Consider the following 24,733-nt stretch of genomic DNA (forward strand, 5'->3'; position numbering starts at 1 on the left):
TTTTTTATTTTGACCATATTATATTTTTTTATTTTACTTAAAATTAATATTATTAATACTTTTATATTTTATATTTATAATTTTAATATTTTAATTAACACATTTAAACTTAGTTAAAATATTTTTTATTAATAACATAAAATATAAAATAAAAAATATTTATTTATATCTAAAAACTTAAAATTGATTATAAGTTTTTACTTTATCAACAATAATAATTACTTTATTATTTTATCTATATTTTTAAAATTATTTAATTATTTAAAAAAATAATTATTTTTTTATTTTAATAATAAAATAAATAATATAATATAATAGATTAATAATTATATATTTATTTTAATAATATAATAAATGATATAATATATTAATTTAATAATAAAATAAATAACATAATATAACAAACTTATAATTTTATATTTATTTTACTAATAAAATAAATTATATAATATATACCCTTATTAGTTATTTCACATATCAACACCAATAGCTAAATATAATTTTACTATAAACACTTAACATAAGTTAGCTATCAACTAACAATTATTAGCTGTGTTCAACAGTTAAACCAAACAGGCATTATGACAAAAGTCTCAATTGATTGATTAGAGGTTGAAAATGTGAGCAAAGATTTTTAATTCAATCCATTGGAATTATATTCTTTTAAAAATATTTTATATATAAATTAAATTATAAATTAATCATTGACATTTTTCAAAATTCACAGTTTTGTCTCTTTAAAAAAAAATTTTAAACAATTAATTTATCAAAATTTAACCTATTGATAAATTGATACCCAATTTCAAATTATGTTAATTTTCTATTGAGTTTTATTTTATCAACAAATTTATTTCTTTATCTAAATTTTATATTTGAGTTTTTATTTATTTTATAAAAATTATTTTTCACATTTTCAAGTATTTGAGACTATTAGAAAAATAGTCAATGGAAAATATTTTATTAATCGAAAGAAAAATTAAATAATTTTTAAGGAGAATGACTTTATATTTTCAAAAAGAAAGTCATATTTTATTTTTTAAATTTTAATAATCTTATTAAAATATACAAATATTTATATATACATTATATAAACACATATTATTAATTTAATATTATAATTAAATAATGAAAAATATTTTTATAAAAAATATTTATTTATGAAATATTTTTCATATATAAACAAAATTATTTATTTGAAACAAAATCACAAAAACCATATAAACGTAATTCAAACTTCTAAAGAATAAGGGTTTATATGTCTTGAATTATTTTATGTTCACTCTCATGATTAAAATTCATATAACGATGATATTTGCTTGAAGACCTATTATTTTCGAAGATTGTTATATAAATTTATTATTATAAAATTAAATTATGACCAAATAAAACCAGAATAATGGAATGAAAAACTGATTTTACTATTTACATTAAAAAAAAATCAATTACGTTATTGTATTTATTAGAAAAATTTAATTTTAACCAACTACTAACTTTATATTCAAATTAGCTTAAAATATTAATTTAAGTTTAAAAATTATAATTTATGAGTTAAATTGATTGATTTAAATAAAAAATCAAAAAGTTTAATTTATTATTTTTTTATAAAATTTCTTTATTTAAATTTAAAAATAAGAAGTTAAATTTTTTATTTTCAAAATTAAACTTAAACTAAAATTTTAAATTAATTTAAATAAAAAATTAAAAATATATTAAATTAAACTTATCAGATAAATATAAAAATTAAGTTGAGCTTTAAAAAAAATAAAAAACCGTTGATGTAAAATGGTTTTACCATGTATGTTGACTTATTTTTTAATTTGGAAGTAAAAACATAAAAAGCTACTAAAAAAATTCACCAATTTCATGATCATGAAAAAATTACCATTAAACTTTTGAGTATTACTAATATTTATTAATTAGTATTTTTTATTTAAAAATTCATATTAATTAATTTCAGTAGTATGATTTTATCAATAAATAAAGTTAATTTCACTTATAGTTACTCAATTTAACTGATTGTATCAATTCGTTCTTTAACTTTAATTTATATTATAAAAATTATTGAATTTAATTTGAGTATCATCAAAATTTAAGTTAACTTACGGTTAAATTTCACTTATTTAAATAAGTATATTAGAGTCCATTCTTTCAATTTTATAATCAATTTAAATTTTAAAATCCTTATTATTTTCAATTTATTTAAAATAATATCATATTTTTAGAAATAGTCTAATATTTTTTTATAAATATTTACAATTAATTACTTATTTTATCATATAAAAATATTGTTTTTGCATATATTATTTTTTAATTTAATTTTAGGTTAATATTTAAAAGATTTATGTCCAATTTATCTTAATTCCTTTGATTTTATTTTAATGTAAGAAAAAAATCAATAGCATATAATTATTTTATTTTATTTTAAAATTATTTAAACCTAATTAAGTATAAATGATTTTTATTTTTTTTAAATAGGTTGATATTGTATATAGTTTTGTCTTTATTTTGTAAACCAACAAAATAATATATTTAATCTTAATTATTACTTAGCATATTTTACATTAAAATTATTTATATATTAAATTAAAATTTAAATATTTTTATAAAATAAATTAAAAAAAAATATCTATAATATATTCACATAAGTTGAAGGACGATGAATAAAATTATTTATAAGTTGACTTAAAAATTAAGTTATAAAAATTTTACTGACCCCAAATAAAAATTAAAAGTTTTTATTGTATAAATTAAAATTAAAAGTTTTTATTATATAAATTAAAATTAAAAGACATTGTTAATACAATCAATTAAATTAAAAAATTAAAAATGATATTAACCCTTAAGTTTCCTAAAAGAAAAAAATTTTTTTATTAAAATATATGATATTATCCTTCCAATTAAATTAAGTTTATAAATTTATCTCTCATTTGTTTTCATCTTTCTCTACCTTATAATTTTGAAATTTGGATTGATCCAATTGATTCATCTAAAAAATTCAAGAACCAAACGTATAACGGATTCGAATTACTTCTAAAAGTAAGAAATAATAAAAATCGATTAAAATCTGTAAAACTTGGATATTAATGAATAAAAGAATATTGGTGCAGCACAAGAAGATTGATTGATGTGTGATTTTATAATTTTAGTTTTCCATTAAAATTATATGTGGGCAAAGGAGTAATGTGAGTACATAATATATATATATATATATATATTCCTTTAGAGAATAATTTAGGCTGGGTATTTAAGAAATAAAAAAATTATATATTTTATTTGATTTGTAAAGAAAATTAAATAGATAGACTATTTATTTGATAAATATAAATTATATAGGATAATTAATTTATTTTTGTATAAAATAAATAATAATATTTAATAATTAAATAATAATTCTAAAAAAATTACTGTTTAATTATTTTTGGAGCCAGCTGTATAAAAGAAAATTTCTGTGATTTAAAAGCCAAAAACAATTAGCTAGATGAAGCCAGCAAGCCAAATTAGCTGGTGAGCCAAACAGGTAGTTTAATATTTAACGGCGTGATTATAAACGGAGCAGAATCTTCGTTTTTATCCTCCGAATCAAAAGCCGTCGAGTTTCGAGGGACCGGGTCTGATATTCACTACCGTTTATCCACAATATAACCCACAGTACCAAATCCATCCCAACCTCGCCTATTTCTTTTCTGTCTTGTCTTGTTTTCAAAGCCAACTAACATTAACATCACATCTCTCTCTCTCTCTTTGTAATTCACACCAACGAGAAGGGAAAAAAAAAAAAGGCTTTCTATAACGCAGCGAGTTGCCGGCGAGGCAACTCTTGCCGGAAATTCGCACTACCATTGCCGTAATCTTCTTAGTTGCCGATTTGAGCTCTGAATCGTTGGCTTCCAAAAGTGAATTCTGATTTCTCTTTCTTTCTTTTTTGTTTTTTTAAATAATTATTACGATTAAATAGAAGAAAACAAAAAGGAAATATTCTCTCTCGTGTGGTGAGCAATATAGCTTGCAATGCAGGGGGAAAGAGGTTCTCTTGGGGCACATATGCGAAGATCCCTTGCTCTCTCTTCTTCTCCTTTCTTTGTGCCATAGTTTTCCTTTCATCTTTCTCTTCCTCTGCTTGATCTTCTACTTGATTGTCTTTTTTACGTAATTTCTCTTCCTTGACTTTCTGAATCACGTAATTTGGCTCAATTTTGGAGGGAGAGAGTGAGGCAATTGGTGATGTTGTTGATGTACATTTTTTCCAGAGGTGCGGTTTTCTTCTGTAATACTCGGTCAAAATTCTGGTGTAAAAATCAATATTTTATTTTATTTTTTTTTTGTTTTTTGGGCTAATGATTACTTTGTGATAAGTCGAGAAATTTCAGCTTAATTTTGAGATCAACTCTGCATAATCTTTTCTTTAGTAGATTATCTGCGATTGGATTGGGAATCAGATGAATTTAGTTCTAGTATCTGAGGTTACTGAATTATGTTCTGAAAATGCTAAACTGAAGCTTCCTTTTTTTTTTTAAAGAAATTTTTTCCCTTGATTTTTTTCTTTAAAACACCTTTGCTTTCCTTTTTATCTTAATTTTCTGGAAATGGAAAAGTTACTTCAACTGAGCCTTCAAGGTGTCCGGTGGTTTTTTTTCCTGGTTGCCGCAAATAATAAGTAATTTGGGAATTTGTACTTCTATTTTATTTCATTTTCCTTTTTTTCTCAGTAACCAAACAGGGCATTTGTGTTTGGTCGTTGGTAGGTAAGCTAGTGGCTCTCGCTTTCACGATACTATCCTGATCTGTGGTCTTTTTAAGTTGTTAAGAAACTCGTTTTGTTTGGCATGTAGCTCCTTTTAGTTTGTAAATTTAACTATAAAGTTCCTACCTTTGTTGCAACGAAGAATCACAAATTTGGGTTTATGCTTTCTTCAATTAAATGACTTCTTCTTCTTATTTATAATTAAAAAGAGTTATTTTTCACAAGATTATGTTGTGTTGGATTGATGAAAGCACCTTTTTTTTTAATCCACTGTTCCAGTTTTTACTATTTCCTAATCGAGGTCCCTGTTCATCTCCTTGATTTATCCAATTTGAAGATATTGACCTTTGAGTCGTCTGCAGAAGAAGGGCAATGAACACCGGACGGAGCCAACAATTTGGATAATAACCAGGTTTCTGTTAAAAGTTTTTGAAAATTTTGGGGGTATAAAGCCGCGCGATGCCGTTTGAAATTATGGATCAGAGGGGTGGAACTGCGTCGTCCCATTTCTTTGAGGACATCCGGCTACCTGCTGAGGTATGTTAACTCACCCAAATTTGTAGTTTTTGACTTCGTTCTGGCTCTTATTTTTTATCCGTGCTCTTTATTTTTCTACATGTTTGATAGATTATTCTCCTTGTAATTGCACTTGAAACAAGTTTGTCTCATCTTTATTTGTGGTTTAAGTAATTTTTTAGCAACTTTTATTGGGCAGAAACAAATTGGGTTTTGGAAGCCGCATTCAATGCCTGATCACCAAAGTGAGTGCCATTCAGTTATTATGTTTCTGAACTAATTCAAGCTGCCAATTGGTCTTGTCTGTAAATACATTCCCCAACAGAGTTGCTTCTTGATCATGTGCTCTGGGTTTTTGGCTAAGGTTGGACCTTTTAGATGTGAAAGTCAAGTCACTAGAAACTGTTAATGTCCTAAATAGATGGACTTTGTTATTTTATCATGATTATGCACGGTGATTGTGTAAATCATTTAATTCCGAAGTAGTTATTCCACAAACATTGGTGGCTCTTCTATGACTAATTAAAGCTCATGGTTCATTGCCATTAAGGTTCATAGCTTTTAGATGAATCTTTCAGGTTGTTTTCATGCCCCCGTTTCTGTGTTCTGAAGGACATGCGATATTTGTAGACTATGCATAATTATTGAAAGGATATTCCTATAAAGTTTCTGCAATTCTGATCATTGTGTAAATGTTGTCCTTCAGTAGGGGCAGGTGGAATGGTACAAATTCCTAGCAGCGAGTTGGTTGCTTCATCACCTTTAGAAAAACTTTCACCAGGCGGAGCACTGCCGGAGTTGAGGCTAGCCATGGATCAAAATGACAAGCTATCCATTGGTGAAGGAAGTGCTAGTATGTTGAAGGCTTCATGGAATTCTATGGACCATCATACAAAATCACTGTCAAGTTTGTCTCTGCAGCCTGCATCTTATGGTTTGGTTGGAAATAGGGCTGGTATTAGTGTGACTCAGTGGGAAAGCAGCCTGTTCTCAAGCTCATTTTCTGATGTATTTAGTGCGAAGTGTTAAGTGTTCCTTCTCATAACGCTGACATGTGTATTTGCTATTTGTGTGTTGATCCCCTTCCTTATCATGTATTGTAATGAAATGGTTTTAGTTATGGCTTTGCTGATTTGCCATTATGCTAAACACTCTCTCTCTCTCTCTCTCTCTCTCTCTCTCTCTCTCTCTCACATATAAAACAAGTGAAACTTCCACTTATCATGACAAATTTCATGTCAATAAACAACAAGGTCCAAAAAGTTTTTCTCAAACTTTTTTGGTTTGTACATTTTTCATGTTCATTTTCTGTTATTTATCTCAACCCCGCGCACACCCTCATCTTTTCTCTCCAATTATATATCTACGGTTGCTTATTGCCAAGTGTTTGATAACTATTCTATTCTTATCTGCAGTGAGTTTATTAGAGAATGATGTTCAATCAAATCAACCTGCCAAAACTGTTGCTTCACCCCGTGAGGATGATGAGCCTTTTGAATCTCTTGAAGAACTTGAGGCTCAGACTATTGGAAATCTCCTTCCTGCTGAAGATGATCTGTTTTCTGGAGTGACTGATGAGTTGGGACAAAATGCTCATGTCAGTAGTGGGGATGATTTGGAAGACTTTGACCTGTTTATCACTGGCGGAGGCATGGAATTGGAAGGGGATGTGAGTGTTGGTCAAAGAAATTCTGATTTTGTTGAGGGAGTTACCAATGGTCAAGGGGGTTCTAATGGTTCAATTTTTGGTGAACATCCTTATGGTGAACACCCTTCTAGAACACTATTTGTCAGAAACATCAATAGCAATGTTGACGATACTGAGCTAAAGGCTCTTTTTGAGGTGCATGTTATTCAATACTTTGTTTGTCTTTCATGTGAACCAGTCAATCCATTTTTTCTTGCATGTTAATTTGATATTTGCATTTTGTTCTTTCAGCAATATGGAGATATTCGAACACTTTATACAGCCTGCAAACATCGTGGTTTTGTTATGATCTCTTACTATGACATTAGGACAGCTCGAAATGCGATGAGATCTCTTCAGAATAAGCCACTGAGGCGTAGGAAACTTGACATACATTATTCAATTCCAAAGGTGCATGGCTTTTGTAGTTATTCTTCTCTTATGAACATCGTTATTTTTGTTTTCCTTGTCATTTCTGTGGTTGCTTTTGTTTGTTTAATTGGAGTCCTGCTTTCGCATGTTTCTATTGACACTTGGTGTTTTTTTGGTATTTCTGGATATCAGGACAATCCATCTGAGAAAGATATTAACCAGGGCACTCTTGTGATTTTCAATCTTGATTCTTCTGTTTCAACTGAGGAGCTACACAAAATATTTGGAGTTTATGGAGAAATTAAAGAAGTAATTTGAGACAGAATAGCATTTTGCATCAAATTTACTATGGATGAAAGGCATATCCAATTTATGCAGTTATTATTTTTGGTTTGCAGATCCGTGAAACCCCACACAACCGCTACCACAAATTCATAGAGTACTATGATATTAGAGCTGCAGAAGCAGCTTTGTCTGCATTAAATAGGAGTGACATTGCTGGGAAGCAGATCAAGCTTGAGCGGAGCCGTCCTGCGGGTGCAAGGCGGTATTGTAATTTTAAACTTGATATCATTCAAATTACCCAGTTAAGATTGCTTCTGATGGAGCTACTTTCACACATTGTTTTTCTTTTTATTGTTTCTGCCTTTCTTATGTTGTAATTTTTATCGGTGAACAAGGTGGCTACTTGTTTCTGCGCTACTTTAATAAGCTGCTAGCTCATTAAGATGGTTCTCCACCCCCCACCCAGTCTCTTTCTCTCTCTCTCTCTCTCTGACCCAATCTCTCCTTGTTTAACCTTTCTGTTTACTTCTCTTTAATTAAAATTTTCTTTTACAGTTTGGTGTCAAAGCCTGAGCAGGAGCAAGATGAACTCAATCTTTGTCTGAGCCCTTTTGATGATTTATCAGCTGGACGACTAGGTAGTTCATACTGTTAAAATTTTTTCATGTTAAATAAGCTTAAGTTTTTCCCCCTTAAAACATATATTTTCTTGTCCTTATGCTATGTCTTTCACAGCAGCATTTTCTCCTGGAGTAATTACATCTAGCTGCATGAACAATGGATCAGCCCAAGTTTTACCTTCTGCTGTCCAGTCGCCTGTGGCTTCATTTATTGAATCTCATCGGAGTTCTAGTGTTCCAAATAACTTGCCCTCTCCACTGACAGTGGCATCTGTTGGTAAACAAATTTGCCTTAATGAATCTAATCACTCCATGGATGAATTAATGTTTGGTAACCAATGCATTCCAAGTTTCCACCCTCATTCCTTGCCAGAATATCACGATAGTTTAGCCAATGGCATTCCATATAACTCCTCAACGACTATCGGAGGCATGGCTCGCAGTGTTGGTTCCAAAGTGACTGAAGGAATCAACAGCAGGCACATTCAAGGAGTAGGTTCAAATGGGCACCTGATGGAACTTAATGGAGGGGGTAAGTTCATATTATTATTGTGTGATATGTTCCATTTCATACTACTTTTCTTGCATTTCTTAAGTAGAGGGATCAAGGTAACTAACTAAACAATATTAGGTGGATAGAATTTAAGTTCTTAATTTTGAAGATCAAGGAGAGGAATCCTAAGCACAAAGCCTAATTTCTCTCCTTTCTTAATTCTTGCACTAAGTAGCAGCATCTAGTGATGGTCCAGTTAATTTCCTCTAGCACTCATGCTTTCTTTGTAAATGTTTGAGAATTTTTAAGTTCCCTTGGATATCATTCACTCAGTTGTGGTATACAATGTTTAAACTTAACCCATTATATTGTTTTCTTTGTAAATGTAGTTCAGTTAGTATTTGTTATTGGAGTTTCAGTTGATGGCATCATTTTCAAATTTATTGATCATTTTGGTAATTCCCTTCTTGCATAAAATTCTCTCTAGTTTTTGGATCTTCTGGAAATGGAACTGGCTCTCTTCCTGGGCATCATTACATATGGAACAATTCAAACTCAGGTCGGCAACATCATGCAAACCGTATGATTTGGCCAAATTCACCATCATTTACCAATGGTGTTCATCACCTTCCACATATGCCTGGACTTCCTCGAGCAGCTCCAGTTATGCTCAACACATTACCTGCACATCATCACATTGGATCTGCACCGGCTGTTAATCCTTCCTTGTGGGATAGGCGACATGCTTATTCTGGGGAGTATCCGAAAGCTTCCAGCTTCCATTTGAGTTACTGCAGGAGAGTGGGATTTCCTGGTAGCTCTCCTACAAATCCTATGGAAACTGCTTCCCGCAACATTTTCTTATGTTTGCGGAAATTGTATGGATATGACTAAAAATGCTGGACTATCCACATTTTCCCTGGGAGAAACCCAATTATCTCAATGCCAGCACTTTTTGATTCTCCTAATGTACGTGTGAGAATTCTCTCACATTCTGGAGTTGAATCAAATTCTAATAATTCAGATAAGAAACAATATGAACTTGATATTGACCGCATATTGTGTGGCGAAGATAGTCGAACCACATTGATGATAAAGAACATTCCAAACAAGTAAGGAAAAAAACTCCTCCATATTTTCAAATTTTGACACATCATAAAAAGTCTTACCAAAGTATTATTTAGTATTTTTGTATCTTTTGTGAACTAATTTGTTGCAAATGGCTTGATGCTTTGTGGATTTATCTTATTTGGACTTGGGAGTTGTTGGCTTAGTTGTCTTTCTGCTAGGAATTTACCAGTTTTATGGGGTACTTGTGATCAATGAGAGAGAAAATAAGAAGAAGAAGATTGTTAATGAACTAATTGAGAATAGGATGGTATTTTGGTCTTAGTCATCCAGTTTATGTTTTATACTTTTAATGTTTTACTATGAATTGGTATCCACTTTAATCATGTTCAGTACAATTTATTAAATACAATAGTGGTCAAAATTTATATCTTATGCCATAATTTGGTCGCAGCGGTCTTTATATTTTTTTTGCCAAAGGAGCTTAGAAGTGCTAGATCATGTAATATGCACTTTCTTTTTCTCTTCGCACTTTGTGGTTTCATCTTGTCTATTTTGCCCCCAGATATACTTCTAAGATGTTATTGGCTGCAATTGATGAGCACTGTCGTGGTACTTATGACTTTATTTACTTACCAATTGATTTCAAGGCAAGTAATTTTTTTTTTTTAATACTGGAAAGGCCTTATATTCTGAGCTTGTCCACACACACACACACACACACACACACACAAACACGCATATGCATATGATGCAATATTTCTAGTTTTCTTACTTGTAGCACTAATTCAAATTTATGATTGTGATTTGACAGAACAAATGCAATGTGGGCTATGCATTCATTAACATGATCGATCCTCAACAGATTATTCCATTCCACAAGGTCTTATGTTGCCTTTAGTGAAGTAGCACTACTTTGTCATTCTTCTGTGAAAGGAAATACTCCTCTGCCCCTCAACCCATTAAGTTTAAAAGCTAACAGTATAGGCAAACATTTCTATTTGCAGGCATTCAATGGCAAAAAATGGGAGAAGTTCAACAGTGAAAAAGTGGCATCTCTTGCATATGCTCGAATTCAGGGAAAAGCGGCTCTTATTGCCCATTTCCAGAACTCAAGTTTGATGAATGAGGATAAACGCTGTCGCCCTATACTCTTCCATACTGATGGTCCGAATGCTGGTGATCCGGTATGTTATTGAGGCTTGCCATTAGACAATGTTGCACCTGATAATGTCTAGTGACTGTTGTTATACAGTCTTGGTTAAAGGAGGTCCTTTAGACTTCAGTGGATATTTTTCTCATCTCTAAGCTTTACTACACTATTAACTAAATTCTTATATTTTCTTGGTCCATCTTAACCATAAGTTGGATTTGATTGTAACTAACAGAGATGGTGAAATGAAACAATGTCTCATATTTACTGTCAAAGTTCATTCTTATCTGCTGAACTTGTCAAAATAGATTCTTCACCAGAGGCTTCTTTTGATAGTCCCTATATTGTTATTAGGGTAAACATCAGATGAGAAAGACTAAATATGTTCATTGTATAAGTTATTAGAAACTTTGGTTGTTAGATTTTAGGACTAGCCCAATTTGTATATTCCATTAGATGGATTATAAGTCATGGGTGATGGTCTGGGCTGCCTATGGTTTATTACTTTATTGCATGAGTTTTTATAGAGCATGCAATTTGTGAGACTTTTTGAGTTTTTGTACCATCCAGCAGCTGGTCTTACTGTTGTAAAACAAATTTTTTTTCCTCATGTAGGAGCCCTTCCCCATGGGTACCAATATTCGGTCAAGATTGGGCAAACCTCGAACCAGCAGCGGTGAGGACAACCACCATCAGGGGAACCCTTCTACTTCAGCAAATGGAGAGGATTCTTCCAATGGAACAGACTCATCATCAGGTTCTGAATGAGCAGTATACTTCCTACAAGGCACTAACTCTAAAATCCTGTATAAGAGTACAGAGAACCGAATCCACCCCAATTCTGTAAATTAGGGGCGGCCTGACAACTCTCTTTTTGTCTATAGAGAAGCTCTTCTGCAAAGTTCTGGATGCCAAAGTGCACATTCAGAGCCAAATGAGCAACATCAAAATTTTTCCGTTCTCATAAAAAAAAAAAAAAAAAATCAGTTTCTTATCTAGGCCAAATATGAGTACAGAGAATGGCTTAATAAAGGCTTAAAATTTTGGTTAGTCATGACTAAACAATATTACGATGTACAGAAGTTTCCCCACTTGTGCACAGGCTTAGGAGGGAACTTCTTTATTATCGTTTGCAGTTTTGTATCTCTATATCTCTGTTATTTCAATTTTCCCAGGGGGTGGTACCGCTTATCGTTGGTTCAGTTTTTGTTTAACGGGAGTCGCAACACTTTAACCTATCTTGGTTGTAGAAATTGTTGAAGTGCTCTTCTCTGCTATAACTAATACTATTTAATACTTTATGAAGCTTTTTTAAGTTGTCCAATTAGCCAACTTGTTCTCGATGCGGTTGACGTCTGCATTGGAATGGATTTATACGCAGGTAAGGCAGTTGGTCGGGCATGACTCTAGTACAGGAATGTGTATAAAGCTTGGAACACAGGAACGATAGTGTTGTTCACCGTTTTGCATGCTTTCAGCGCGCATGGTGATTAGTGAATGTCCATAAAAACTAAATTAAGTATGATTATGGGATAATTTCATGGGAAGTACCAACTTCAATAGGTTGATGAAAATACTACTCTTTGGCTTGATATATCAATTTACTCAAACTAATTGTGAAAAGCTAATTATGATCTTATGTCATAATTTGAATTTGTATATTTTTACGTATTTTTTTTAATCAATAAAAATATTGCTATATTAACTAAGAAAATGATCCTCAATACAAATACCCTTCAATATAGATTGGGGAATAGTAAGCCAGTTGAGAGGAATAAAATTTTTCAACAATTTTGAGTCATATTGGAAACAACAAGTATTTATAATGGAATTCCTTTTGCTTTGTTTAGATAAGTGTATTTAAAATGACTAGCTTTTCAAGTATATGCATAAAATATTTATTACGCATATAAAATTATATACAATAACTATTAATAAATTATGCATGAATTTTGTTTTTTTTTTTTACTTATAAAATTAGAATTAGGATTATAGTTTTTTATTAATTTTTAATTGATATCACATATATTTGTGTATATATATTTTTATAAATATAATTTTAAATTATTTTTTTAACTCAAATATTTTTCTTAAGAGTTTAACAATAATGAAAATATTATTACTTGTATGATTGGAATATATGTCTTTCCATACATTTTAATTTTTAGTTATATATTTATTAAATTAAAATTTTGATTGATAATAATAATAATAATAATAATAATAATAATAATAATAATAATAATAATAATAATAATAATAATAATAATAATAGTTTTCTTTGTCCATATTAGTACCTGTGCAAAATCAAGAACGCAAATAACTTTAAAATCTATTTACCACATAATTGAATATATTTAATAAATATTTTTTTTCTTGAAAATATATTTAATTTAATATTTTATCCGTTTCATTTCAAAATTTTTAAAGAATTTTTTTGAAGGATTAAAAAATAATTAAATAATATCATTTTTATTAAAATAATAATAATTAATTAAAATATTTTTATATTTAATTAAAATAAAAAATATGATAAAAAAAGAGATAAATACATTGAGATAACAATAAACAATACAAAGTTGAAAAAAAATAATTAATACTTACCTAATTTTCTAAAAAAATAAATAAAATGGAACAAAATAAAAGTTTTAAAAATAATAGTAATTTAATTTAGATCGTCATGAGTAGGTTTATTATATATGTTAAATTTCATTCAAAATTAGGATTTCTGTTCAGAATCAAATGAATAATCTGTCTCATCCTTTGCTGAAGCAAACTTTTTAATTGAATTGGCCATCTATTAATAGGATTATAATAGGAAAAATTTTGGCAATTGTTTTACAGTTTAGTGATGTATAGTTTTTTTAATTTTTAAATATTTTTTTGTAGTTATTTTTAGAATATTACAATTTTAATATTTTAAAAAATATAAAAATTTATGTTATATTTTTAGAGCCTTTTTAATATTAAAGTTAAAATTTATTTATTTTTAAATATCTTTTAAATGTTAAAGAAAATTTTGAAAAAATTATATTAAAATATATCTAATTTAATATAATATAATTTTTAATTAATGTATTTAAAGTCATATTTTTTAAGAACAAGAATCTTATTAAATTTAAATTTTTATTATTAAAAAAAAAGAAAGGCAAAAAACTTACGATTGGGTTTCGCTCGCTACGTGCTCTATAATATATAATAGTTGAGAACCTGGCATCTCTCTCGCGCTCGCCGAGGGCAAAGCTGCTGTACTGTACAAAGGAAATATCAAACGCAAATACGAACAATTACGGTTTCTCAGGGAGAGGGGGAGCGAATTATGAGCGCGCCTCATCCGATTCTCAAAAAGCCAAAACTAGAACAAAACTACGGCGACGGCGACGACCACCGACTTGTAGGAAAACCGAAATCGATGACCGAAGAAGAGAACGGTGGAGAAGAAGGAGGACAGGAAGGCGCCAGTGGAGAAGAGCAAGAGGAGGCTTTGGTTGCGTTGATCGAACACCGTGCGCATGAAGTTGAACATCTCAGGACACGTGTCAACTATTATACATCTCAGGTGGTTTTTAATAGTTTCCTTCTTAATCCATTGTTATGGTCATTTTCCGGATTCTGCAATTACATTTGGGGTTTTTTAAATGGTGCTGTTACAGTATAGATTGCTACATTTTATGTTATGGAGTGAAATACTAACTTTATTTTAATATCTTAATAAATGTCATTGATTCTATCGAAGTGAAGCAAAAGCATCCTTAAGTTTTCTTTTCTTTTAAAATTTAATTGGTAAAATTCAGCTTTCATGAGTAGATTTTGATTTTTGTAGTTCTTTGTGGCTTCATTTGGAATAAATCATTATTTGCAAGAAATGAATTCAAATGAATTCTCACATCTTGATTTCTATTTCTTTGAAAATGATAATTTTTTTTTTAAGTTAAAAAGAATTGAATTGAATTCTTGTAAAATTCTAGATTCCAAACAGAGGGTATATGATTTCAGTATCTAAATTGCAGGGGAAACCTTTTTTCACATTTAAATGGAAACAGAGAGAACTTGTTTAAGAGATGAACATTTCTATGTAGTGATGTTTTATAACCGCAATATTGTGTTTTTTTTTTTATATTTTTTTAAAATAATTTTAACCATGTATTAAGGATAGTTTTAAATTAAATGAAAAATTATTGACTTGAATTGTCATTTTTCTTGCTCAAAAACAGGCTCAAACTAGGCTGAGGAAGATTGAAAACCTAAGCTATTAGCAAATGTTATTGATATGCTTCACTTCTGTCATAGTGTGTCTCGGAGAATCTGTGTTATGCAAGTTTTTGACCCATAATGAAATTAACAAGGTGAATTCTACATAATTTTATAGGAAATTATTGGCTAATTATTCCTATGGAAAAGTTTGCAGCTCCAGCAAGCAGAGAAGAGGTTGAGTGAAACAGAAGTCAGATTGGCTCGCTTACGGGGACAAAGCATTGCAGCACCATCTAAAGCTTCTATAGGAAATAGGAATAAAAGTGCAAAGATGGAGTTTAGATCGACGAGTCCAATCCATGCCATTGAAAGTGCTTCTAGGAACCAACCTCAATTGAGAACTGAACTCCTGATTCCTGCTGCAAATCCAAAAATCTCCCAACACATAAAATTGGCAGGGTCCAGTATGAAATTTTCTGTTGGTTCTGGTGCTCAATCAAGTGCATCCACCCACACTAATACTCTATCAAAATTAAAAGCAGAAAAATCTTGCAGAAGTTCTCCTGATGCACAAGTTAATGAAGTTCAGGATAGAGAAACAAAAAGGAAGCTTGGTAATACTCGTGTCGGACAAATCATCCATTTTTTACTTTGAGTTGGTGTTTGCATGTGTGTTTTGATTTTTAAGGGGGAGGGGGGGGGGGGGGGGGGGGGTTGGTTTGGGAATTGTGCATATGGAATTGCATTTGGCATCACTTGATGCACTGTTGCTTGCAAAGTTTGATCGTAGTTGTAATGCAGAACAGGAAGTTTAAAATTTTATTTAGGAATTTTAATTATTATAGAATTAAGAAATTTAAAGAGTTTTTATTGTTTAGAAATTTTATTATTATTAGGTCTATTATTTTCTAATTTATCTTATTTAGTATTCCTAATTAGAGTTAAATTAGGATTTCTATTCTTAATTTGATTAGGATTGTAAGCTCTATAAATAGAGCTAAATTTTATTATTCAATAGCTTTGGATTTTGATTATTGTTGAGATTAAATAAAATTATTGAGAATTAGTTCTTTTTTCCAAGGATTAGTCCTTGATTTCTCCTAGTTCTTTATTTTTTTTTGTTTTTGATTCTTTCCCTTTGTTTTACATCAGTTTTGGTATCAAAGTCTAAATTCAATCCAAATTTCTATAGCTTTTGCAAACTTTCAAAAATCTTTCAACCTGTTTTTTAACTCCTTTCAAAATTTCCTTTGTTTTTCCTGTCAAAAATTTCATTCAACCTTCAAAATATATACTGCCTAGTTTACTATTTATTATTAAAAAAAAAATCCAAAAGCCAGAAACAAATTTTCTGGTCATCTGACTCCCAAGCCTTTCTCCGACTGTTGATCTATCCATCCCTGTTATCGGAAGTGCCGTCTGCTACCCCTAGCACCAATTCCTTTCAGGTTGGGTCAGATTCAACTCTTGAACCTGCCACAGCTTGAAGTAAATCTCACGCAGCTTACTCTGGGTTGTGTTGCATTGGATTCCATTCTCTGATGCTCTCTTTTGCCTTCGACATCACTCTGTAACAGCAGATTGTGCCTCAACTAAAAGGAGAAGTTAGAGTTTTCTTGGATGAGGTATGCTTCTTTAATTTGAATACCATGTGGTGGACCGATAATGAAGGACTACATAATGAAATTACTGATTTTAAGGTACAATCAGATGAATTATGGGATACAATTCAAAGAATACAAGCTGAAATCGATAACTATTATGAACAACTTGATGAAATATCTTATTTGATAGATTTACATGGTGGTCCTAATTATGCTCCTTACAGTTTATTTGATGAGTATCAAGATATACAAATAATCTTACAATATAGGGAGAGAGCACTTGAAGAATGTAAGAATGAGTATCATGGTTAACAAGTTTATCAACAAGCTAAGGATAAAGAAGTTGAACATTTTGAAGCATGGAAAGAAGCACAATTGTTTCAATTGAGAGAACAGTTGGATACAATAAAAAAGTATTGAAAATATAAAGGCAAAAAGTCTTGAAAAAGCAAGGCAACAATAAGAGAAGCTTGAATGTGAAAAGCAACTTGAGGTTGAAGATGAAATTGAAAAGAAACAATTTGAAGAATCTAAAATTGAAAAATTTGAAGAGTTGAGTATTGAACATACACCTGTTGAAGACCCTATTCTAGAGCAAGAAACTGATGAGGCTATTCAAGCTATGGAAACTTTAACGGAGATTGACGAAAATCAAGTTATTCCTAATGATTTGAAGAGCCTTTCGACAGTTTTTAAGCTTGATTTTATTTGTCCAGGTCCTTTAAGAGATGCAAAGGAAAGCATGAAGTGCTTGATTTCAAGCTTATCGCTACCGTACAAGAATGAAGAGTTGATTGTTCTCCTAATGCAGATTTTGATTCTCCCGCACTTCAAGACTTGAGGTCGAGTTTTTTCCAACCAGGGGAGAATAATGCAGAATAGGAAGTTTAAAATTTTATTTAGGATTTTTAATTATTATAGAATTAGGAAATTTAAAGAGTTTTTATTGTTTAGAAATTTTATTATTATTAGGTCTATTATTTTCTAATTTATCTTATTTAGTATTCCTAATTAGAGTTAAATTATGATTTCTATTCTTAATTTGATTAGGGTTGTAAGCTCTATAAATAGAGCTAATTTTTATTATTCAATAGCGTTGGATTTGGATTATTGTTGAGATTAAACAAAATTATTGAGAATTAGTTCTCTTTTCCAAGGATTGGTCCTTAATTTCTCCTAGTTCTTTATTTTTCTTTGTTTTTGATTCTTTCCCTTTGTTCTACATCAAGTTGTTTCCAAGATTCATCAGAATTTTCTTTATATTTGCAGAAGAGAAAGAACACCAGGAATTGATTCCATTGATACGCAGTAGCTCTTCTCCATGCACAATCCGCTGCCATACAAGCAATCACATCTCTAGTCAGCACAAAAGAAAGTTGAGAAGTCTTGTACTTTGTCCAGTAAATGATCAACTTTTTGTGACCAGGTGATTTACTATTCGACCTGCAATTTAGTGAGAGAAAAAGATAATTTTAAATTAAATGGAAGTTATGTTGGTAATCAGCACAAAAGAAAGTTGAGAAGTCTTGTTCTTTGTCCAGTAAAGGATCAACGTTTTATGACCGATTGATTTACTAGTCAACCTGCAACTTAGTGAGCGAAAAAGATAATTTTAAATTAAATGTAAGTTATGTTGTTGTGAAATTATTGAAGACTTGTGAACTTTCTCTTTTCAATAATTATCAAACAAGTGACCGAAGAGAAAATGAAAATATTTAACTTTGTTTCCATATTTAAAACCTTTCACCATCTGTAACATGACTATTCAAGGCTTGCTTTGTCATGCCTGATAATAAATGTTGTTTGCAATTTTTTTAAAGATTGAACTGCATTGACTTTAATAGAAACTCAAGTTAGATTTGGATTGTTTTAATATGTAGAAACTTAGTAATTTTGTTCCACAAAGTCATAAACAAAATGCTTTCCAATGGAAAATTTGCAGAGAAATTTTCCTCTAGTCCTGATTCTGTAGAATTATAGGGCACTAGGAAATAGTGCTGGTTGGAAGTGATGGACCAAGTCAGCAACACCATGGAAGGTGACCTGCAGTCAATGGAGAAAGTGATGATCTTGTATTGCATAAGCAGCTGTCCACATTCTGCTGAGATGACAAGTATTTAAAGCCACCTATGAAGTAATGAAGAGGTGCATTTAGAATTATAAATGGACCAATGGGAATTTACAGTTAAATTTCTCTTTTTCTTGAATTACTCAAAAGATGGATTCATTAGAATTCATTAAGTGCAGTTGCACTTGGTCTCAAACATGAATGTGGAATTTGTTTCTCTTAGGAGCTCTGTAGTCACTAGGAAGAAGATATATAAGTGCTTGTAGTTTAAGGAGAAGAAGTTTAGCACAGATTTTGCATGTTTTCTTGTTGCCTAATGTTGTTTCAGCTCATAATGTTTATTATGTATAGTGAAAATAACTTCTGTGGTGTTAATTTTATATTTCTTTTTCTTATATAATCTACATGATCTGACTTTTGTAGTGTTTTGGAATATGTACAGTGCTTTGGATGGAGTGGTCAACTTATGGCAAGTTCAATCTCGGGGGTAAGACTGAAATTTTGCTGTATCTTATGCATAGTTACTGGCACGCCATTTTTCTCTGAAGTATACATCTTGTTAAGGATACTTAGATATGGATATGACACTTTGGCACTTCAAAATTAGGGGGCAAATTTATAAAATTTTGGAAAATACGAAAGCCTAGCAAGTGAGCATGTGCTCCTATCTCATGTCTGAGTCTGAGGAACATGGACTTTATGTACATTTTCCTGTATTAACTGATGTATCTGGTGGACAGAAAGATGTGCAAAGTTGTGAAAAAATGTGCATGTGATGCAGTTTCGCTTACTGAAAGATCTTGTACATTTGATCGAGACACATGCACTTGATGGACTTTGAACATTATGCAAATGAGAAAAGTACTGTTTCTGTGGCATAGTTGATTCTTTAGAGTTCATTGTGTTATTAAGGTCTGTCACTGTGGTTGTTTTTGTTTGGCTACAATTTATGATCAGTTGGTGCTTGAATTGATGAGCAGTTGTTTTTTTTTTTTTTTTAAAGGTACTATTTTATCAATTTGTTGATCACGTGTGATCATTTCTAGAGAGGAACCCATGGCACAATGTTTATTTCTGTCCAACTAAACCAAGCAAATTTATCAATTTCAATTTTCAGCGCTGGAAACCATACTTTTTAGCTGAGTGACACATGACATGGTGACTAAATTGCAGAATCTTTTGGAATATATTTATATTCTTGGTGTAAGAGATTGCAAAAAAATGACATGTTAAATTTTAGAGAAAAAGGATGCACATGTACCTGGACAAATGAGTGACTCCACTCCTTCCCTACCACCCAAACATGCACAGACACACCATCCTTTTGTTTCCTCTTTTTCTTTTTGTTTTCCTAATTCTGAGGAGCGCTTTGCAATTTCATTTTAGTTTTCTTTGTTTGCGCTAATAGTGTCTGCATACTATTTTTCATTTTTTAACAGTATTTATCATTTTCTGCATTCATTGAACTTCATTGAACTCTAATTTTTTTAGTTCTGTGAGGTAAAGATTCTCATTTTTCATTCTTGTTCTTGTTCTTTTTCCCTTTCATTGCAGATCAGGTGCCTCCCTTCTCAGTTCTACTGATTGTATGTCTCCAAAACATAGGCGGTGGCCAGAAGATATGGCTTGGCACCCACTGGGAAACAGCTTATTTTGTACTTACAATGCTGATGGTGGGGATTCTCAGATATCAATTCTAAATTTGAATAAAACAGAAGGGGTATTGATCTTTGTTAAAAAATTTACTTTCTGAATAAATATGCTAGTTGCCTAATTCAATGTATGATTATCTGTTTAAATTGATGCACTTCTTGAACTGTGGTGGAGTTGGCATGTACTGGAAACATGCATTTTAAAGTATTTGTGCGTTCTACATCCATGTAAAACTTAAGGTTCATTTTATAAAATGAACTCTTTCTATGTATTTGCTTTGGCAGAGGGCCCGTGTGACTTACTTAGAGGATAAGCCTCATTTCAAGGGTATTATTAACAGCATAATATTCATGCCCTGGAAAAATGCCTGCTTTGCCACCGGTGGTAGTGATCATGCTGTTATACTTTGGAATGAGAAAGAGACTGAGAATTTATGGAAGCCAAAGCAATTGCACAGGAATCTGCATTCTTCAGCTGTCATGGGAGTTGCTGGGTTGCAACAAAGGCATATCATTCTATCAGTTGGTGCAGACAAGAAAATTATAGGGTTTGATGTTCAAGTAGGGAGAGCAGACTTCAGGCATCAACTAGATAATAAATGCATGAGTGTTCTGCCTAATCCATGCGATTTCAATCTATTCATGGTTCAGACAGGGTAAGTTTTTTTGGTTTGATCCATGTATCTTTATTCATTTGCTGATTAATGCTCAGCTTTGTTAGTTCTTACACAAATCTACTTAATTAACTAGGTTACACACTCACTATTCTTCCACCTGGTTTCCTGATTACTAGTAAAATCTATACGTGCATTGCATGCAATTTATATAATTCTTGAACCCTTTTTATATAATTAATAGACATGTATAATTTTTTTGGTATAGTTTTAAATTTATATACGTATGCAGTTTTAAGATAGTAAAATATGGCAGTTATATTTGGGGTCTATGTAAACTAAAGCATGTAGGTTTTACATGATCTTGGAGATTATTGTGTTAAGGTGGGAGAAAAATTTGATGTTACAGAGACTTTCGTTTGTCCTTCGAAGATAGTGCTTTCCTCTGTTATAATTTTCTATCATCTGTAGGCCATTGGAAAGTTCTAACCCGATATGTGTCATTTGCAGGACTCCTGAGAAGCAGCTGAGATTGTTTGATATTCGACTTAGGCAGACAGAGCTTCACTCTTTCGGTTTTAAGCAAGAAAGCAGCGACTCTCAGTCAGCTTTGATCAATCAGGCTTGGTCTCCTGATGGTTTGTACCTGACATCTGGTTCAGTAGATCCTGTGATTCACATCTTTGATGTCAGGTATAATTCTCACAAGCCATCTCAATCTATAAGAGCTCATCAGAAACGGGTCTTTAAAGCAGTCTGGCATTACTCTCACCCACTTCTGATTTCTATATCTTCTGATCTGCACATTGGCTTGCACAAGATCGAATAGTAGTTTTGTCTGCATTTTGGGATGCAAGGCAATCTCTTCCATTGCTCATTTTGCACTTTGATTCTCCTTGTTTTGATTCGAGATGAAATATCTATTATACTAGTGTTTTAAGAATGGCTTATCTGAGAACATGATTTGGCATATTTTACCTTTGGGATGTAGGAAAAAGATTCAAAAATTTTTGGAGAACTAGTCGCAAAACAGATGGATATTATTGTTAGCTGTGGTCCTCAATATGCGTTTTATAGGTAGCTAGGGTGAGCACTATTCGATTTAAACTGAATAAATCAAATCGAATCACCTTAATTCAGTAATTCAGTTCGGTTTTTAAAATAATACTGTTCGATTCAGTTTTGTATTTTAAGAATTTCAGTTATTTCGGTTTGATTTTGAAGAGAAAAATCAGTTAAACTGAACCGAATCGAATTGCTTTATTAATTTTTAAATTTATTTATTTTTATAGGGAATTTATGAATTATATGTAATTTTTTATATATAAATTATTTAATTTCATTGATTAATAGTTATTAGGTTTAAATCAAGATCAAAATATAACCTGATAACTTGAAAATTAAGTCTAAATTAAAAAATTCATCAAAATTCAAAAACCGATCGGTTGAAACCAAATTGAACCGAAATAGACTGGTTAATTTCATTTTTTCATTTATTTCGATTTGATTTGATTTCTAAAATGTAATAATTCAGTTAATTCGATTTTAATGATTCAGTTCGATTCGATTTGAACCGAATGCTCAGCCCTATGGGTAGTTACTTACAACAAACCAGCAATTGAAACTTGGTTTATTGTAGCATCCAAAGTTCTGTTTTTTGTTCCTTTGGAGGAAATATAATCTGATGTTGAGTCAATGTGTTCCTGTGCGTGGTGGCATTTTAATTGATATTGCATTATGTTTTGTGTAGAGACAGTAAATTATACTTGCAAAAACAAAATTAGCTTGATATTGTACACCATACACCAATTAATTCAATGGAGCTTGTTATTATCTTGGCTATAAATTTTGGTGCCCCACTTTTTTGATTGTGAACTCGTAACAATCAATTGATTACCCTCTTTGTAGTAAAGTTTTTCATGTTCTTTCATGAGCTTGTTACATGGCAAGATTGGGATGGCTAATCAAGCTAAGAATTACTTAACTTACCATGAGTTGCATGCCAAACTAGCAGGAAATGGAAGTGGCTGGCTTCTCCTACGTCGTTCCGCAAAACTCTGCAATAAAATATTCAGGGTAAATGGTTACCAAAAAGTTGCTCCAACGCTCTGGTCCGTTGTCCATTCGCAAGATAAAAATTATTGTTAGTTGATGCTACTAAACATCATATAAAGCTAAGGCATTATCAATGTTTACTAAATTGAACCATATTTGCTTTTGATTTGGTTGAATTCCATTTTATCAAATTTTGTGAAATTAAATTGAATTCTAGTTATAATTAAGACAATTTAAAATATAAAATTTAATTAAATTTCATGTTTAATATAATTTCATAATTGAAGTTTATTTACTGTCAAGAGTAAAATTAAAATATTATAATTTTTTATTTTTTGAAAAAAAAATCTTATACCTAATAAATTTATTACAATTAATGATATATTAATAAATATTAAATAAATTTACATGTCTCAAAGACTTATTTTATGAGACTTTTCACATTATATAAGTGAGTATTTATTTATTTTCTTTTACAAAGCAAAAAGTGAGTAAATATAAAAAAAATTAATAAGAAGTTAAAATAATAAAAAGGTAAAATAAATCTCTTTTTTATTTTTTAATTAATTAATAGTGTATGATAAAAATTTTAATTAATAAATATAAAAAAATAGATAATTAAGTGAAAATTTTTTAATAAGGGTATTTTAATTAAAAGAAATTATTATATAAATTTAAATTTTATCAAATTTGATAGGAATTAATTTTAATTTTAATTTTAATTAATTTTGTAAAATTAAATTTTTATTCAAATCAAACATAAAATTTAATTAAATTTTACCAAATTTTGTAAAATAAATTTAACCAAACAAGCTCACGTCTACTGATTTAACGGTAAATATGAAACGCAAGCAGAATAATTCAAGGAACGACATGTCGTCATGTCGTTTAATAACCCCATTCCTAGTTGCTTTGCCACCGTTACTCCACAGTCCACTGTCCCCAGTCGCGAAATTGAAAGCTGGACCTGTAAGGTAATTCTTTTTGCCCTTTGTTTAGAGAGACCTATTCTCTTTCTCCTCTTCTTTTCCTTTTCCTGCATTGTTGGTGGTATATTTTCCGAAATTTTGATACTCTTATTTGTGTCATCAAGTGAATTGCTTTTCGAACTCGATTGATTGTTGGCTTTAGTTGAATCTGGTGGGGGAAATGGGTTTTAAAGGTGAGTCTTTTATGTTAGGGCTCACCGGTGTTTGTAATTCTGGAGTGTTCTTTATGACATTCTCCCCTTTACTATTTTGGAACAATGCTATGTTCAGATCACTTGAGAGTTTCTGGTTTTCAGAATATGTTCAGTTTTTTCCATGGTATGCGAAGGATTTTGTTCCAGCTCACCATGTGGGTCAACCCGAATCCATACACTTTGACTTAATTTAATGAAATTAAAAACATATTTATAGTTTGTGTTCAAAACCATTGCTCTCCCTTAAGAGGGAAAAAAAAAAAAAGCAAGGAAAATTGAAGAAGGGAAGTTGGCATTTTCTGTGCAAAATATTCCTAAAGCAAATGTTCTCAATTTCAACATGTTTACTTTTGTAATCAAGGTACACAATTTAGACTGTGAACCATTGATATAATTCATTTGTTTTATGTGATTATGTCATGACTAAG

The 24,733-nt window shown here is 30.7% G+C and overlaps 2 protein-coding genes across 3 annotated transcripts; both read left to right on the plus strand.

The window, feature by feature from the left end:
• Positions 1-3,669: 3,669 nt before the first annotated feature.
• Positions 3,670-12,259, plus strand: LOC110659702 (protein MEI2-like 1). The gene is given in 17 exon segments (XM_058132629.1): positions 3,670-4,249; positions 5,104-5,278; positions 5,457-5,502; positions 5,964-6,281; positions 6,673-7,100; positions 7,197-7,355; positions 7,509-7,625; positions 7,715-7,863; positions 8,157-8,239; positions 8,337-8,753; positions 9,202-9,568; positions 9,570-9,619; positions 9,622-9,826; positions 10,348-10,432; positions 10,597-10,665; positions 10,790-10,969; positions 11,551-12,259. Coding segments are annotated over 16 exon segments (2,904 nt in total). The 5' UTR covers positions 3,670-4,249; positions 5,104-5,200; the 3' UTR covers positions 11,704-12,259.
• A 1,874-nt stretch (positions 12,260-14,133) lies between these two features.
• LOC110659707 (uncharacterized) lies at positions 14,134-22,116 on the plus strand. 2 transcript variants are annotated; one of them, XM_021817736.2, is made up of 7 exons: positions 14,134-14,494; positions 15,344-15,743; positions 18,003-18,159; positions 19,244-19,288; positions 20,356-20,521; positions 20,739-21,109; positions 21,578-22,116. In XM_021817736.2, the coding sequence occupies exons 1-7, from the start codon at positions 14,255-14,257 to the stop codon at positions 21,894-21,896; spliced, it is 1,698 nt and encodes a 565-aa protein (XP_021673428.2). In that variant the 5' UTR covers positions 14,134-14,254; the 3' UTR covers positions 21,897-22,116. The 2 variants fall into 2 exon arrangements, with proteins under 2 accessions (XP_021673428.2, XP_021673430.2); XM_021817738.2 differs by having other exon boundaries at positions 14,142-14,494; positions 15,337-15,743.
• The last annotated feature ends 2,617 nt before the right edge of the window (positions 22,117-24,733 follow it).

Source organism: Hevea brasiliensis, chromosome 13, assembly GCF_030052815.1.
Source record: "Hevea brasiliensis isolate MT/VB/25A 57/8 chromosome 13, ASM3005281v1, whole genome shotgun sequence".
Classification (NCBI taxonomy): domain Eukaryota; kingdom Viridiplantae; phylum Streptophyta; class Magnoliopsida; order Malpighiales; family Euphorbiaceae; genus Hevea; species Hevea brasiliensis.